General features: G+C 50.2%; 1 protein-coding gene and 2 pseudogenes across 1 annotated transcript in view; all 3 read left to right on the forward strand.

Moving 5' to 3' along the window:
* Positions 1-369: 369 nt before the first annotated feature.
* Positions 370-488, forward strand: LOC111742085 (annotated as a pseudogene).
* Positions 489-6,430: 5,942 nt separating this feature from the next.
* Positions 6,431-6,549, forward strand: LOC111742087 (annotated as a pseudogene).
* Positions 6,550-10,332: 3,783 nt separating this feature from the next.
* RBPMS2 (RNA binding protein, mRNA processing factor 2) overlaps positions 10,333-16,387 on the forward strand; it is an 11,190-nt gene continuing 5,135 nt past the window's right edge. Inside the window, exons 1-6 of the mRNA XM_011363468.1 lie at positions 10,333-10,347; positions 10,889-10,966; positions 11,581-11,619; positions 12,262-12,324; positions 12,606-12,756; positions 13,273-13,424. Coding sequence (XP_011361770.1) covers positions 10,333-10,347; positions 10,889-10,966; positions 11,581-11,619; positions 12,262-12,324; positions 12,606-12,756; positions 13,273-13,424 — 498 coding nt within the window. The remainder of the gene's footprint in view (positions 10,348-10,888; positions 10,967-11,580; positions 11,620-12,261; positions 12,325-12,605; positions 12,757-13,272; positions 13,425-16,387) is intronic.

Consider the following 16,387-nt stretch of genomic DNA (forward strand, 5'->3'; position numbering starts at 1 on the left):
GGTAGCATCCTAGGACTAGGTGAAAGGAGCTGTCAGCCTCTACAGGAGGAGCATTTTATCACAGACATTGTTTAGAATTGTCATCTTGTGATAATAAAAACCAGACCAAATCAGTTTTTATTATTTTTCAGTTCCCTACAGACAATATGCCCCCTTGTTGCCTGTGTCAGGGCTGACTGACTGCCTTCACACACCCATTGGTACACTGCTGTTTTGGGCATCTTAACTAAAGAAATTAACGCTTACTCTAAAATGACTCTGTCATTTTGGGGGACCATTCCCTTGAGTCTCCTTATCTCTTCCTTCCTTGTACATGGACAGCCTGAGTAGTTTGCCCCAGTTAAGAACCAGTTTCTAAATCTCATTCAAGTCTACGGCCATGCTACCCTGAACAAGCCCAATCCCGTCTGATCTCAGGAGCTAAGCAGCGTCAGGCCTGGTTAGTACTTGGATGGGAGACCCCCTAGGAAGACCAGGTGCTGTAAGGAGTAAAAAATAAAAAAAAAATAAGGGATTGTAAGCTGACAAGGTCCTTGCAATCTGTGAGGTCAACCAAGGGATGCCTCGCCTAAATCAGTCAATCAATCTCATTCATCATTTGGACATTCTTCTCATCCCCATTTCCAGCAGGGGGCCGGTGACTTCTGCTAGTAAAGAAAGGCAAGACATGAACTTGAAGAATATTGAGGCTTTGCTCTCATGCTTTCCACCCATTTATCCTCCTGGGCCTCCAGATAATCCTGAGAGGTGGAGGAGAGGAGGAGTCTGTCCTACCTGCCCTGAAGGCTGAGCGCTTGGTCCAAGGCCAGCCGCCTCTGGTTATCCAGAGCTGAATGAGAGTGCTAGAATTCCTCTGCCATCCCCTGACTGTGGCTGCCTCAGAAGGGTGCTCACGCCCCGGCAGTGCTGTGAGATGGTAGGGCAGAGCCCATCACTGTACTTCAGAAAACATGCTGCTGGGAGGCGGGAACTGCAGGCAACCTGCGAAGCTTCATATGCCAGAACCCTGTCTACTGCCTGCCCAGGGACCAGCACAGCCTCCTTGCTTTCTGCTGCTTCCTCCTCCATCCTTAGATAGAAAGAATACGGTTGCCTCTGAGATGTGCAAGGCTAGACAGGTGGCAGTATCATTGGGGCCTACTTTCCTAAAGGGTCCACTGGTGGCTCCATCTGTGCTGGGGGCCTCTGGAGTATAGCAGGGGATGGGTGTAGTGGGAGGGTCTGCCTAGACTCATCTGCCATAGCCTATAGTCATTTATGGATGACTGAGCAGAAGCTCTTGGCTGTCACAAGTCATCAAGGCTGTATAGTTCTGAGCAAGACTTGGACTCTCAGGGAGAAAGGGCAGGGCCTGACCTAGACCAGGCATAGGATAAATGTCTGCAGTACCTAGCTCCTTGGGAAGGGCCAACCTCTCCTTCACCAAATGGGTCTTGAGCTTTCACTCAGGGGAAGGGGGGGGCGATGCAAGAGAGGTTACTGGAATAGGACGTGAGACCATTTTTGAAAGCCTTTGTCACTGTGAGGACTGTGAAGAACTTCTGCCCAGACTGGTCCTTGTTCTTGGTGTATAGTTGTAGCCATACCCAAGCACAGCTTGTGATGGAAGGATCCTAATGTATTTGTGACAAGGAAGTTCCAGACCAGAATGCAGTGTCCTGGAAACAGCTTCCTTCTCTGAACAGAAACCCTCTCCCAACAGGAGTGTTACGTGCAGAAATATCTCTTGTCAGGCATCATCTGCCTTAGTCAGGTGGCGGGCAGGAGTGCTGGGCTCAGTGCTGTGTGTTCCCAGTGCGGTCTGTTCACACTGGAATAATATCACGTGGTTTAAGGATTGGAGGCATTGATTTTGGAGCTGGAGGAGGGACGTAAGCATTATCCTAGGGCAACGCTTTGAATCTTTGGGGTGGTATGTGGCAGTGGTGACAACTGCAACCCTTGCTAGGAACAGGGAGAGGCAATAGATCTTCATTGGCTGACCACACAGCACCAGGAAGGATGGAAGGTGGGTAGCACAAAAGGGAAGGGAAGCTCACCTGGGAGGCCTCCATGCTGTGGGCCCCGTGAGCCTGCCATTCTGAGTTGCCTCTGAAAGCCTTGGTCCCTGGACCCAAATGGAAAGCAGGTGCCTGGCCACAATACCAAGTCTGCATAGCACAGTTCATGCTATTTGGTTTGGTCCCCTAAATGAGGTATAGGCCCATGTGCACAGCAGGCCAGGTGTGTTCCCAAGGTGGTAAGCCTGAACCTGGGCTAGAAGTAACTTGGATTGTGGAGTCCGAAGCCCTCTTATTTGAACACTTTATACCTGCCATTCCTGTCCCTTCCTTTAGAGAACTTTTTATCACCCCAGCCTGGTTCCCCACCCCCTACACATACACACACACACAGTCAAAACTCTTGAACACGTTACAGGCCAAAGGAGAAGAGCCCCAACTTCCCAGGCAACTTGAACTTGACCCACAGGTCTGCCATTGGCTGGCCAGGCACCTAATCCCTGAGCTAGTTTTCTCATCTGTAAAATGGGCTAGTACTGCTCTGCCTGTCACATCAAAGGACTTCCAGGTTCACTTGCCAATGGTAACTGTGAAAGAACTGGAGACCACAAAATGCTGCCCACATGGGGCCTGAGAGCCAAGCCTGATAATATGTGATTTGAGGCTGGAATTATCAGGGGCAGACAAAACGCTGGAACGGACCCTAAGCCTGAGACTTCACACTGGGTCAGACTGTGATGTCCTTGTTGGTGTCGTAGGTGGAGGCTTCCTGAAGGGAAGCTGGGTGGAGTCCTGGCCTGGGGGCTGAGTAGCCCTGAGCTCCTTGGAGGAAGCAAGGGAAGCCCGGGGTTCTGGGAGCCTGTGCAGCTAGGTTCGCATCCACTGTCTGGCTGTATCCGCTTGCTCATTTTCCCTGTGCCCTTGTTCAGCCCTTATAAGTCCGGCGTCTGTGGGCCATGTCGCCGCATTCCATCCACCTCTCGTCAAGTGACCTCACTCAGAGGGACTTTTTCCCCCTGGGAAGGGTCAGAGTGACCTGCTAGTGCTAAGCCTAAGACTTAGGCAGAACCCAGCACCCATCTCACCCCCTGCATACATACACAAAAGGGAAAACCCTGGCCTCTGAGATCCCTGCACAGGAGGAGAGAGGGTGAGACTGCTCTGAGCTTCTTGTTTGGCAAACCCAGTATTGTCCCAGCAGAGACCCTCCTCAAACCCTCAGGCCCCGCTTGGCTCAGGGCCTGGCTTCTGACTTCTGCTGTCGCACCCTCTCGTTCTCTGTCCTCCTCTTCACCACTTTGTCTTCTCGTGGGCAGAGGGAAAGTGTTTAAACTCTGAGCAGATGGAGGGTCTTCTCCTCCATCTTCTCCTGCTTCCCTGGTATCTTAGAAGGTGGAGTGTGAAGGACCCTAAGTCCACCCCTCCTTTATTGCTGAGGCAGCGAAGGAAAGCCATGAAGCTACCTGCCTGGCTGGTGGCAGGGCTGGGACTTCAAGCTAAGCTCCCTTACAATTGGTTTGAGGCTCTTTTTCATTTGTGTCCATTTCTGAGCAGCAGGTGTTGGCTGAACAGGAAGCTGTGCCTGAGTCCCCTGTCTTGGTTCTTAATGGGGTCTCTTTCCCTTGGAGAAATCAGAGCAGAGCTAGGTATGATGATGGCTGCTGGTACAAGTTCAAAAAGGATCTTCAGTATCTTTTCATCAGGAAAGGCATAAGCTGTATATAATGCAGGCTGCATCTCATAAACCCCCATGGTCTGGCTGGTGGGGGCTGGGGCCTGGGCTCAGGCTTCCTGGGGCTACATGTGCCCAGCTTGCCTGTCCAAGGTGTGTGAGGGGCCATGCTCTAGGCTGTGCTCTCCCCACCCCTCAGTCAGTGGGGCACGAGGCTATACTCAGTTGCTGGGAGTTGGCAGTCTGTCAGTCTGTCAATCTTCCCTTTGACCTCTCTATAACTAACTCTGTTTCGGACTAACCATGGGATCTACTCTCTTAGCTCAGAAGCTGAAGTCCACCTCCTTGTTCCTCACTGTCTATAAGGCTGACCTCACTGGGGTCTGAGTAGGTTAGTGGTGTGAAATCCTGGTCTGCAAAAGACCTTTGACTCATGAGCACCTGGGGACACTGGGGCTTTTTCTGACATGCTCAGTGACCACGAGCAACTCCCTGGAACCTGGGGCCTTGGTTTCCTCATCTAAAAATAAGATTTCTTCCAGCTCAAATATTCTGCATTTTGATTGCTGCTGAGGGCTGGGAGCTGGGGAAGGATGTGGGAGGGGCTTATGAGAGGCTTGTTTTTCCCTTTTTGGAACCCCCCCACCCCCACCCCTTCTCCAAGTGGTGTTTTCCATCCAGATGACACCAGGAGAGCTCACGCTAAGCAGCCACTAGGCGGGGATTTGAAGCAAGCGCATTGCTTGAACATTTTGATGGAGTGGAAAGTTGAAACGGTTTTTTCCTTTCCAAACTGAATTCTAACTTTCAGAGAGGCTGAGGGATTGCTGCAAAGAATCAATTTTCAAATATCGTCTGTATCTCTTTGGTAGGATGTTTCTCTTGCCTGGAGTCAAGTTTCTGCAGGGTATCTTCCCCTGGGTCCCAGCCCTGTGAGGCAGGGATTTGCCTAGAGGGCAGGAGTCTGTTTTCTAGGGGCGAAGGATTTATATGGGAGTGGGTGGGGGGAATGGTGGGGAGTGGCCTTAATGTTTTTTCTGCCTTAGCATCCTTTGTGGAGAAAAGTCCATCCTCCAATCAGGGGAACCTTGAATTCAGGCTGCTCTCATAAACATTACCAGGCTGGGGGGCTGAAAAAGGCTGTAGTTGTCCTTCAGAGTTAAGGGATAAGAGGGTTTTGTAGCCACGGACATACCACTGTGTTTGAAAGCAGTGTTTACCCTTTCCATTTCTGATAAGAGCTGGTACTTATGGATCCTGTCGTCCTCAGCCTTAATACTCTGCTGCTGCCCATAACTCAGAAGCTGAGTGTTTAATGCCCTGTGCAAAAAAGGTCTTTAGCATCAGAAGATTGGGACAAATTGGAGCTGCAGAGCCCTCAGCATCAGGCCTGTCCCTCCGCTTGCAGAGGAAGACACACACCTGATGAGGGCAGAGTGGCCAGATCCCAGCCTGGCCTCCAGCTGAGTGTGGGGTCCTCTTTACTGGGGGAGAAGGCCTTGTAGCCCCCACTGACCCTGTGCCCCAGTCCTGTTCTACACAGAGGCTTTGCTAGGCTGTTTTCCTCTGTGCAGAAAACCCACCCCTCTCGCTTCTCTGCCAGTCTCCTTCCCTTAATTACTACAGGGCCCTCTTGAGCTGGGCCCTGTGTGTGCCTGGGGAGGAAGGAGACCTCTGAGCACCTACTGTTGAGGGAGCTGGCCTGGCTTGGGGGCAGGTCTACTCTGAGAGTGCCCAGAACCAAGAGAGGTATCCCCTTGGGCTGATAGAAAAGGTTGATCAGTATCCTGCTTGGAATCCTTTTCCACAGAAGAGTGAATTTATGCTATGAGGCTGATGCCTTAGGTGTCACTGTCACCTTGCTCCTGAAGGCTTTTGTTTGATTTCATTTTTTTCTGAAGATCTTTAAACAGATTTCAGTTTATCTGATGGAAGAACATCACTGACACCGATATGAATTAGTTTGTCAGAGCCCCTTCTTCCTACTTCTCTTTTCTTTATAAACAGTGAATTCTTACCTCTGGGCTGGGGAGGACTGCAGGGTGGGGAGAAAAACCTGGATGATGGCCTGCAGATTTCCCCTTCCTATCCTGAAGGAAAGGGCTGGGCAGTCCCAGGAGCCTGGGTTGAGGAGGTGTGGAGCAGTCAGAGGTGGTTGGGAACCCTCAGGCATTCTAGGTCTACTACCAGCTGGAGGGAAAGAGCCCAGGAACACACAGCAAAGACTTAGACAACTTCAGGAAGTCTGCTGAACAGTGATAGCCTGTGGACTTAGCAGAAGGAGCTGGACCTCCCCCAATCCCCTCTCTCCCAGCAACTTCAGAGGAGAGATGGGCAGCAGAACTTGTGTAAGGGAAAAGATGCCTCAGGAGCCCCCAAAGCCTTCTTGGACAGGGGACCCAGTTGGCCAAAAGGCCTCTTGGTTCTCCTAGGTAGGCCTGGTTTTGGCTAAGACGTCCAGCAAGGCTGAGTCTGCTCCTGACTGCCATGAAGGCCACACAGCCATGTCTGCGATGTCTTGTATGGGGACACCTCTCTGGCCAAGTTCCTTTCCGTGTTGAATTTGGTGCTTTCAGTGTGTTCCATCTGAAGAGCTGTTCCTCGACATGTTTCTTCTTTCATTGATTCCTAAGGATTCCCCATCCATTCCTCATTTCTCCCCCAGTACTCGCTCTACCCCTTTCCAAACGTGTCTTTCAACTGTCTAGCACTGTCTGCTCATACTTGCCCTGAAGATAACCATTTGAAAAGGATTGTGGTCTATGGTCCTGCTTCCCTGAACAAGCCCGATCCCATCTGATCTTGGAAGCTAAGAAGGGTCGGGCCTGGTTAGTACATGAATGGGAGACCACCTAGGAAAACCAAGTGCTATAGGCATAAAAAAATAGAAAAATAAGGGATTGTAAGCTGACAAGGTCTTTGCAATCTGTGAGGTCAACCAAGGGTTGCCTTGCCTAAAAAATTAAAAAATAATAGAATAAAAAGGATTGTCATTGCTTTCCATGTTTCAGGACAGGAAGGAGATAATCACTTGGGTTGTCTGGATACTTCTGGGAAAAGGGTGAGTGTATGGAAGGAGAAGGGCCAGGTAAACAAGTTTAGTGACTTCCAGCAGCCTAGGATTATGGGAACCACCCCTTATGTCCTCTTTAAATACCGAAAACATTTTTGTGTTGAATTCTTATAATAAGAATAGGCAGGACATGGGTTCTTTGGTTGATCTTTCCATCTTGGCATCAACCAGCTGTTGGTGTCTGAATCCGTGTCTGAATCCTTGTCTGAATTCATCTCTTTAATAAATATTGAGCCCTATTGCTAGAAGGTGGCACCAGTAAGTGGCATGGGAAGAGTTGTCTTTCATGCCGGCCTGCGACACAGGACTAGTTGGCCAGGCTTTGGCGAGGTGACTGCCCCTGCCATCCCCAAAGGATCCCGACTGTGCCATCAGCTTGCTTTGTCATCTTCTTATTCCGAGCCTAGCTTTCTCATCTATAAAATGAGGATGTTAAACTAGCCGATCTCCACGGTGCTTTCCACTTTGGACATTACTCCCCGGGAAAAAGGAAAACTAAAGAATCCAGTGACCGCCTGAGGTCACCTCACCCACGTTGCCAGTTTTAGACTGACCTGGACCAGACCACGCCTCATTGGGCATTTATAAATAAATGGCTCATAAGACCTGATAGGTGAGGTTTTCGTGCAGGTAAAACACTGATTACAGGAGCCTTCAGTGAACATGTACTTTGTTGAGCCTCCTATGTGCTGGACAGAGAGTAAGGTGAACTCTTCATCCTGGAGGTAGATGGTATCCATGTTGTACAGATAAAGAAAGTGAGATTTGGAGAGAGGAAGCATCTTCCCCAAGCCAAGCTTAAAGCTAGAGTGCAAACTGCAGCCTAACTAAAGCCCATCGTCTTTCCCATTTATGGCATCACTGCTGCACTGGGCCACATCTGTCTCTGATGGGAGTTTCTCTGGAGGGACCGAGGTGTGTCGAGATGGTAGAGATCCAAGTGTTGAGGCATCTTGGAGGGTAGGAAAGTTTTGAGACTTGGCTCCCATCTCTGGGGTTTTATAAGAGTCCAGGTGAGGGGTAAGTTTAGGAAGGTGGAAACTATAGAAGGCAGGGAGTCCCAAGGGCTCCTCTAGGACTTTAGAGGAAGGAAAGGGGAGTGAGGTAATAGAGCCCTGAAGGATGGGTCCCCTTCAGTTAAAGAACGAGAAAGGGGCGGGCTGAGGGGCAGCATGGGCAGCTGTCTCGAGAGAATATTTAGTCCTCTTAAAGTGTAACTGACCAGCCTGTTAAGCTCATGCTTCCCTCCACCCTGGTTTGCCAGTTTCTTCTTGTTCAGTCCCCATCACTCCAGCTTTGCTGTCATCCTAAACAAGTACCTAGGAAAGGGACTGGCTACTGAATGGATATATGGCAACACTTTAACCACCCCTGAGGCTAACAAAGCCACCCCAAGTGCCACTCCCTCTGTCCTGACAGCCAGATGAATTGCTGGTAGAACAGATAGCTGTCAGGGTACCTAGGTCTTAGCCTAAGCTGAGGCCTCAGTTTCCCTATCTGCACAAGGGGATATGCAGGGTGCCCGTTATCTGCCATGATCAAGTAAAACCCAGGAGGAGTAGTGATGGTCAGGCTTCCTGTGACTTAAACCTCCCAAACTTTGCTTTCAACAAAGGGTCTGTGACTTGGCAGACAGAGACCTACCACCTAATCCGTAACTGCCTTGGCCTCAACTTATTTCCTGAGAAGTGGCCAGGGACAGGATGGCCTTTTGAACACTTTAAAACCTAAAAGATGGAAACCAGAGGAAAAGGCTGGAAACAAGGAACTGAGCTGGGAATGAGGGAAAGATCCCCTATACTCCCCTCCCCAACCCAAGCAGGAAGCTTCGTGCTGAGAACTTGCCATTTAAGGGGGCCTCTGGGGAGATCTGGCCAGAAAGGAGCCATTTGAGGAAGAGTTTAAAATTAGCACGGGTAAAATGGGTGGTCCCTGGGGAGAACTGAGGCAGAGCTTTCTGTGGGGCAGCTCGGGCTCTGCGTCTTTGACCCCAGACCACGTCCCGTCATCCCAGGGAAGAAGGAGAAGTAGTGATCCAGGTCTACCCAGCAGGGAACTGGCTGGCTTGCACTCTTTCAGCCCATTCTCTGGGAGTGGGCTGGGTGCCCAAGTCCTGGCACCCAGAAGCAAGTATTGTTTCTACCAGACCAGATGACTAGTCAGAAAACATGGGCTTTGAGTCTCAGATCTGCTGCCTTTAAAGAAAAGCTGTGTGACCTGAGTGAGTCACTTCCATTGGGAGTTTACATGGAAATTAGAGGCCTTTCCATCGAAGGGCAGAGGTTGTAGAGGTTGATGGCCCTTTGGCATCCAGAAGCTCAGTTAAGCCTGCCCTGGAGCCTCACTGTCCAATTTGTACCAGGCTGGGAGCAGAGCTGTGCATACAGGGATGCAGAGCTGCCAGGGGCTGTGACGTGTACAGAACCTTCACCCTAGGCCTGGGAGCAGAGGCGTGTCTGGTTAGGGAAGACATGGCTAAAGTGGGAAGATGCGTCCTAAATGGCAAGAGTATCCTTCTTGGTAAAAACTCACGTGAGAGAAGAAGCTTGTCCTTACCCATTTTTTATCAGCTATGGGCTGGGAATTATTCTTATGGGACTGGGGGTGGGGGCACAGTTACCAGCAGCTATCAATGCTGGTTTCCTTTGTCATTGCTGGTTCTGTTGTTAGGGGTGTGTGTGTGTGTGTGTGTGTGTGTGTCTCTGTGTGTGTCTGTGTGTGTGTGTCTGTGTGTGTGTGTCTGTGTGTGTGTGTGTGTGTGTCTGTGTGTTGGGTGTAACTTTGCTTGGCTGCTCCAGGTTCCTCATTCAAGCCAGTGTCTCTAAAAAAGCTGTTGCTTAGATTCAACAGGCCATCACTAGAGCACAAAGAGAGTTCTTGTGCCTTTGGAGAAGGGGATGTAGCCAACTCTAGGGTATCTAAATGCTTTCAAGAATGGCCACATGGTGGGGTAGATGGAGGCATGAGAACTTTTTCTTAAACTGGCAGTGATGAATTGAGAAGACCTCTGCTTAGCATCGTGGTATGAGATGCAGCTCAGAGGAGGAGGCATCTGTGGTGGGAATCTCCACTCATTTGGATTTTTTCACTATCAAGAAGCCACAGTTTCAAAATGGATTTTTAATGAATCTAAACTATGGAAAGTCTTCCCTCCCTCAATATGAATATTGGCTGATCTGGGCTTGCTAGTTTAGCGTTGGATGCCAGCAGCATTTAATTAGTGGTAGTGAATTAGGAAGTGTATCTGCCACCCCTCTTGTGGACCTCACATGCAGTTCAGGTGATCAGGTTTAGCTAGAGTCACAAGATGGACATCTGGCGTTTAGACCTGGCTTTACTACCAACTTGTAACCATGTTGAGGGCATGGCTCGTAACTTATAGCATCATCTACCTCACTTGAAGCTAGCAAGATCCTACTCATTCTTCAAATCCCAGCATAATTGTTCCATCTCTGATTTCTTACCCAGGTCCCTTATTCAGTAAACATTTCATACCTGCACCACACTAGGAGCTAGGCATAGAGGCAAGAATACAACACATTCCCTGCTATTGAAGCGCCTACATATAATATCAGAAGCAGTAGGAGATGGATGAGAAAGTGGTCAGCCCTCTGTTGAAATTCCTCCATGGTGTGGCCTAGGACTTATGTTCTATTTACCTCTTTGCCTCTCCCCTAGACCAGACAGAGCCTCTCAATCTGGGGTACATGGTAGCTGCTGAAAAGTATAATCATTTTAACTTGTGCATTATGAACTTGGTGGGTAAGACTGCATAGCTTGCCTCATATCAGAGGGATCCTTGATCTGAAAAGGGGACCTTGATCTGTGCACTTATTAAACAGGGCTCGCTCTCCTTGAAGCTATTCAAGAGTTGACAGTCTTGCACAGAGCTGCTCAGCATGTGCTTGTCGAGTGACACCTGCAGGATGAACCTAGAGAAAGGAAAGTGTACAGAAACGGCTTTGAAAAATTAAATGGTAGGAAACTGAGTGTTCATTTGCTTCAGCCTCTAAAGGAGGCCCAGGAAATACTGAATTCCTCCCTCAACTCTGGAAAGATTCCAGTTCCTTCCTCAATTCAGGAAGGGCCATCATCCCTGTCCTCTGTCAGCCTGCCTCTGACCACTGTGGTCTCTGTCCCCAGGTCCGGACACTGTTTGTCAGTGGCCTCCCTGTGGACATTAAACCCAGAGAACTCTACTTGCTCTTCAGGCCATTCAAGGTGAGTCTGGGCCCAGCCACCCACGGGCGGAGCCTAGGACAGAGGAGAAGCATCATGAATGAATCTCTGATCTGGATTGGGCAGCAGGAGGACGTAGGGCAGTGTATCCGAAACTATGATTGCAGACCTGGCTCTCTGTCCTAGTTCTGCTAATTCACACTTTGCTTCCTGTCTGTTGATTGCTTAGCCTGTCCGAGCCTCTTGTTTCCTCATCTGTAAAGAGAAGGCATAGAGGATCTCAGTAGATTTTGCCATATAAGTAATCTTTGAGATTCAGTGTAGCCTTTTCTTTTTGCAGATGAGAAAACTTAAAAAGGTAAGGTCTCTGCATCTGGATTATAAGCTATCAGAGCAAATGAGAGTTTATGCATGAAATGATGACTGCTACCGCGTGATGCCCACCCATGTGTTAGAGCATGTGATAGAGAACACAGGGTGGAGAGCGCCCAGCAGTGGTGGAGGTCATAGTGGGTCGACTATGGGGGGAGGAGGGGCGAAAAGTGCGAGAATGACACAGGCAAGCACTGGGGAAAGGTGGGGTGATGTGGGGGGGTGGCTGGGACAGCACAGCAAAGGCTCTAATCTTCCCCTTTAATGAGCACCTCTCTTTGCAGGGGTATGAAGGGTCCCTGATCAAGCTCACGTCGAGACAGGTAATTTCTCTCCAAGGTTTTTCTTCTAGCCCAGACCAACTGCTGAGCTTGGAACTAAGCCTGTTGCCTTTTCCTCACTCTTGAGGCATTCGGCAGCTGAGACCTGTTCCCTGTCATCCTGTTTCTGTCCTGGGCTGACAAAACAGCTGCTATCACAGGTCCCCTCTTACCAGTCAGCTCCTAGTCCTCCCTCTTTGGTTCTTGAGAAGCCACAGCCTGGTCCAAAGCTGAGGAGCATAGTAGTGGTGGCTGGGCTCTGGCTCCCGATGCCAGAAACCATTTAGGGTCTGGACTGAACTTTGGCAAAATGAAATTAGAGAAGTTTCAGCCTGTTGCCCCTTATACTTGATATATTGGAGTCCCCTTTTTTCCTGGAGAAAACACTGGAACTTACTTTTAATTACCTTCATGCATTCAAAAAAAGGAAAAGGCTACTGAACAGGTGATGCTTATTGCAGTAGGATAAAGCTCTATTGGCATCATTTCCTGCAATGTGGTACCTGGGTGGGAGACTTTTGGTGTACAAGAATCTTCTGTTCCAGCTGAACATAAGAAAGAAAGGCAAGAGCTGCTTTTTTTTTTTTGGACGGGGAGATAGACTGTTGGTAGAGATGCAAGGGTGTTCTCTCTTTTTCCTACTAGCCTGTTGGTTTTGTGATCTTTGACAGCCGGGCAGGAGCAGAAGCCGCCAAGAATGCATTGAATGTGAGTAGATGAAGGACATGTCTTTCTCTGGCCCACAGACCTCCAGTGTCACTGTTCTGTCTTCTGCTAACCTTTCCCCACTTCACACCCAAGGAAAAGGGCCCACAGACATACCTTATTTCCCAGCCGCCCTGAAGAAGAGTCTTTGCCTGTGCTATCTTGGCCCGTGTGGGTGAGAGTCAGGCAGGTCATTCTGGGGACCCTTCTGTACCCACCGTAGTAGACAGTCTGGGTCCTACAGAGTAAAGTCTTTCCCTTCCCTTCCTTTCCTTCCGGTGTAGGGTATTCGCTTTGATCCCGAGAACCCACAGACCCTGAGGCTAGAGTTTGCCAAAGCCAACACCAAGATGGCCAAGAACAAGCTAATGGCTACACCAAATCCCGCCAGCGCTCACCCCGCCCTAGGAGCACACTTCATCGCACGGGACCCCTGTGAGTGGCACTCAGAGCTGTCGATGCTGCCCTTGTACTTGTCCTGAGCTGGAGGCCCCCAGTGGGGTTGCATACCGAGAGCAGACGCTGAAGTTCTCATTGAGGAAATCAGTCTTGCCTGCCTGCCCCGTTTTCCAGGAGGCTTCTTGCACTCACAGCCACCTATCTCCGCAGGCTCCACGCTTCCTTCCTCCCCTGCAGCCTTTGATGGAACTTAGAAAGACTGAGCTCCTGTGCTGTCAGCTTTGCCCAGCTTCCCTGAAGCCTCCTCTGATTTTTCTTGGTTGAGATGAGTGGAGGCCCATCTGAGAGTTTCTCAAAGCAAACAAGATGCTCATGTGCCAGGCCAAGTTAACATGGCTTCTTTCCGTGGTCTTGTGGTTTTTGAGGGGAGTCTGGCCTGAATGGGGAGCTTATGCTTCAACCATAGTGCTGGGTTCCCTTTTCTGTTTGGAATGGGGCGGCAGAAGGGGAGACCAGTGTTCTGACAATGGGGGCTGTTGTCTCCCTTTGTAGATGACCTGATGGGGGCTGCTCTGATCCCCACATCCCCAGAGGCCTGGGCTCCCTACCCCCTGTACACCACAGAGCTGACCCCAGCCATCTCACATGCTGCATTCACCTACCCAGCTGCCACAGCTGCTGCTGCCGCTGCCCTACATGCTCAGGTAAGCTCTCTGTCTGGGAGAGAAGCAGGAAGGGGAAGAATGAAAGCTCTAAGTTGGTCAGACTTTATACCTACCTGGCCTCCAGGCCACTCATGTCTCCAGAGCTCTGGGAGAACTGTTCTTTTCACTGATAGAACCCTTAGAGTTTGGGCTTTGGCAGAGGGGATGGAGAGCACACGCTCTGAGGCCATGTCCAGGACACAGGGCAGAGTCCTGAGAGAGACCCAGCCGTGGTTCCACCGCCCCCTGAACACCGCTGCACTGCACTACGTTCTGCCTGTGACCACAAAACCACAATGCGGATCCCCACCTGAGTGGCCTCCGGAGCCAGGCCACCTGCCCCTGCCTCCTCCTGTCTATGAACCTGAGAAAGCTCTTAAAGATTTCTTGCCTTGATTTTTTTGCTCATCAGGAAAAGGAGACAATATCTGCCTTCGGGTTGCTGTGAGAGTTAAATGTTGGTACGTGAGAGGTGCTAGAACTGTACTTGGAACAAACATCCTGCGTGTTCCTGTTTTCATGAAGCCCGGCTGCTCTGCCTTGTGAACCTGTGCTGGGGTGGGAAAGAGGGAGTGAGCCCTTCCAGGAGAGAGTCAGGGAGGGTAGAGCTGGGCCAGGAGGGCTCTGTGCTCACTGAGTGCATGCCGGGTGCTTGAGGGACAGACGAGTAGGTGGTCAGATACCAGCCCATTCCTATGAGGCAATGACAGGACGCTGCCAGCTGTATGGACAGGATGGTGCCAGCTCTACGGACAGAGCACTGCCAGGTAGCACAGGAGGGCTGAGGAACAGTGGTCAGCTCACCATGGCCTCTGATCAGTGGAGAAGAGCACCCTGGCCAGGGCGTGCTGTGCTGTTGAGAGGGAGAGAACAGAGGCTGCCCGGACTTGGCCAGGGCAGTGGAAGGGCATGAGGAGGAAAAGGAAATGAGAAGCCAGGAAGGGAGAGTTTACAGGAACTAGAAGCTGAGGTGGGAGGAGTCGGGTGCTCTGGCCGAGGACTAAGTTCTTGTCCATCCCAGGTCTTCTGAAAGGCTTAGTGACATCTGGGTTGCCCAGTTCCAAGGCGGAAGTTTCAGATTATGGGGCTACTACCGTAGCAGACCATTTCTCCCTGTCAGGGGCATTCTCCCTGGCGATGACAGCCTTAGAGTGCACTGAGGGCAGAAGTGTGGTTGAACTTGGTGCTGTCCCGCAGCTGCATGCCACAGACAGCTGGAAAACTGCTGGGGGTAGGAAGGTGGTAAAGATCTTCCCCTGGAGGGAAATGTTTGAGTATTTACCACAAGCCAGGGTCAATGGTGGGCATAGAGCATGAGGAGAGGAGACTGTCCCCATTATCTCTGCCCTGGCACAGTGTGGAAGGCAGGCAGATACATGGTGCTCTCGGCCAATCAGGAAGTTTAACTGCAGAGCCTGCAAAGCCTTGCTGGCCTCCTCGCCTCTGATCCCAGCTTTGCCATCAGCTAGCTACCTGATCTTTGGCAAGTGGCTTTACCTCTAGACCTCCATGTCCTCATCTGTAAAATGAGAGGGTTAGAGCAGATCAGGTGAGAGATTCTGTCATATCTGCTCTAAGATGCTAGGCCATGACAGTGACAAGACAGAAGATGAGAGCCAGGGACAGTTGGCCAATTCATAAGGAAAGGTGCCTCTGCCCTTCTTGGGGGGCCCCCAGCTGGCTGGGAATGTGTGCTGCTACCTGCCCCTGAGGGCTGCATGCCCTCCTATTCTCTTCCTTTGCAGCTTCCTCCCACCCTCCCCACACCCTGTCCAGCTGCCTTGGTCCAAATCCCAGCTCTCTCTTTTAACACCTGTTTGACCTTGGTCAAGTTACTTAACCTCTCTGTGTCTCATTTTCTTTGTGGAATGGTAATAATCATACCTACTTTAGGGTTGCACAGAGGGAGGGCTATAGAAGTGCCAGTTATCATGGCTATTATTTAATATCACTGTTTTCTAGTTTCCCTAACCGGGTCCTCTCTGAGGCTGGAGGCCTCATTGTGCCTGAGTTTCTGTCTTCTGGCTTCCCAGGGAAGAGGATGAAAAATAGTGGTGTTTTAGGAGAGGCAAGAGATTGGACTACATAGTAACTAATTCTGTCTCTGCTTCTCAAGCTCTTTGGAAAGCCATGTCCTCAACAGTAAAACATACTGTTAGGTTCAAATGCAGTTAATAGACACACAAGCATTTTTCAGGTAGTAGCATTTTCTCTTTTCCTTCCAAGAGCCACCATCCTGCCACCCTGACAATGCTGCCCCAGAAGCAGAGGCTGAAAATGCCTAAATAAAATGGACAGTGTCACTCCTAAGGGGATTATTCTCAACCCGGAGGACCAACAGAAAAACAGTCTTTCTGTGCCTGGGGGCAAGGAGGCGACTTGGAAAGAAGGTGGCAGCTAAGAAACAAGAGGGGATAAAAAGCAGTTCTTCCTTTTTCCACCCCAGTGGACACATCCCGACTGCCTGCCCTTTGCCAGTAGCTCAGCCTGAGCCACAGGAAACAGACCTGCAGGAAGAGGGAGATAGTTCGTCCCACTCTGTCTTGGCACAAAGTCATCTTTTTCGACCTTTCGATCCTCTTGGTAGAATCCCCTCTCTTAAGAGGGTGAGGCACTCAATAGGTGTGGATGGCAGGGGCACACTGGGGTCTGGCAGAAAAAGCAGGGATTCTCCACATCCCCTTGTGTCCTGGGGTCCTCCCAGACTGGGCGTCGTTTCCCACTTCAGCCTGAGGAGATGGGGGTCTCGCTGTGGCTCTTTTCTCCTTTAAACTGGCTCAGCCACTTACTGATGACCTTAAAGTTACATGAGCTGCTTTGCCTCTTACCTGAGTAGTAGAATGGTAATAGCATCAACTTCAGAGTTTTTTCGAGGATTAAATTAACTTAATACATGAAAACTACTTAGAACAGCACTTAGTACATACTGAGCGCTTCATAAGCATCAGCTATTAGAGGTCTGC

The sequence above is a fragment of the Pteropus vampyrus genome, unplaced genomic scaffold (genome assembly GCF_000151845.1).
Source record: "Pteropus vampyrus isolate Shadow unplaced genomic scaffold, Pvam_2.0 Scaffold85, whole genome shotgun sequence".
Lineage (NCBI taxonomy): Eukaryota > Metazoa > Chordata > Mammalia > Chiroptera > Pteropodidae > Pteropus > Pteropus vampyrus.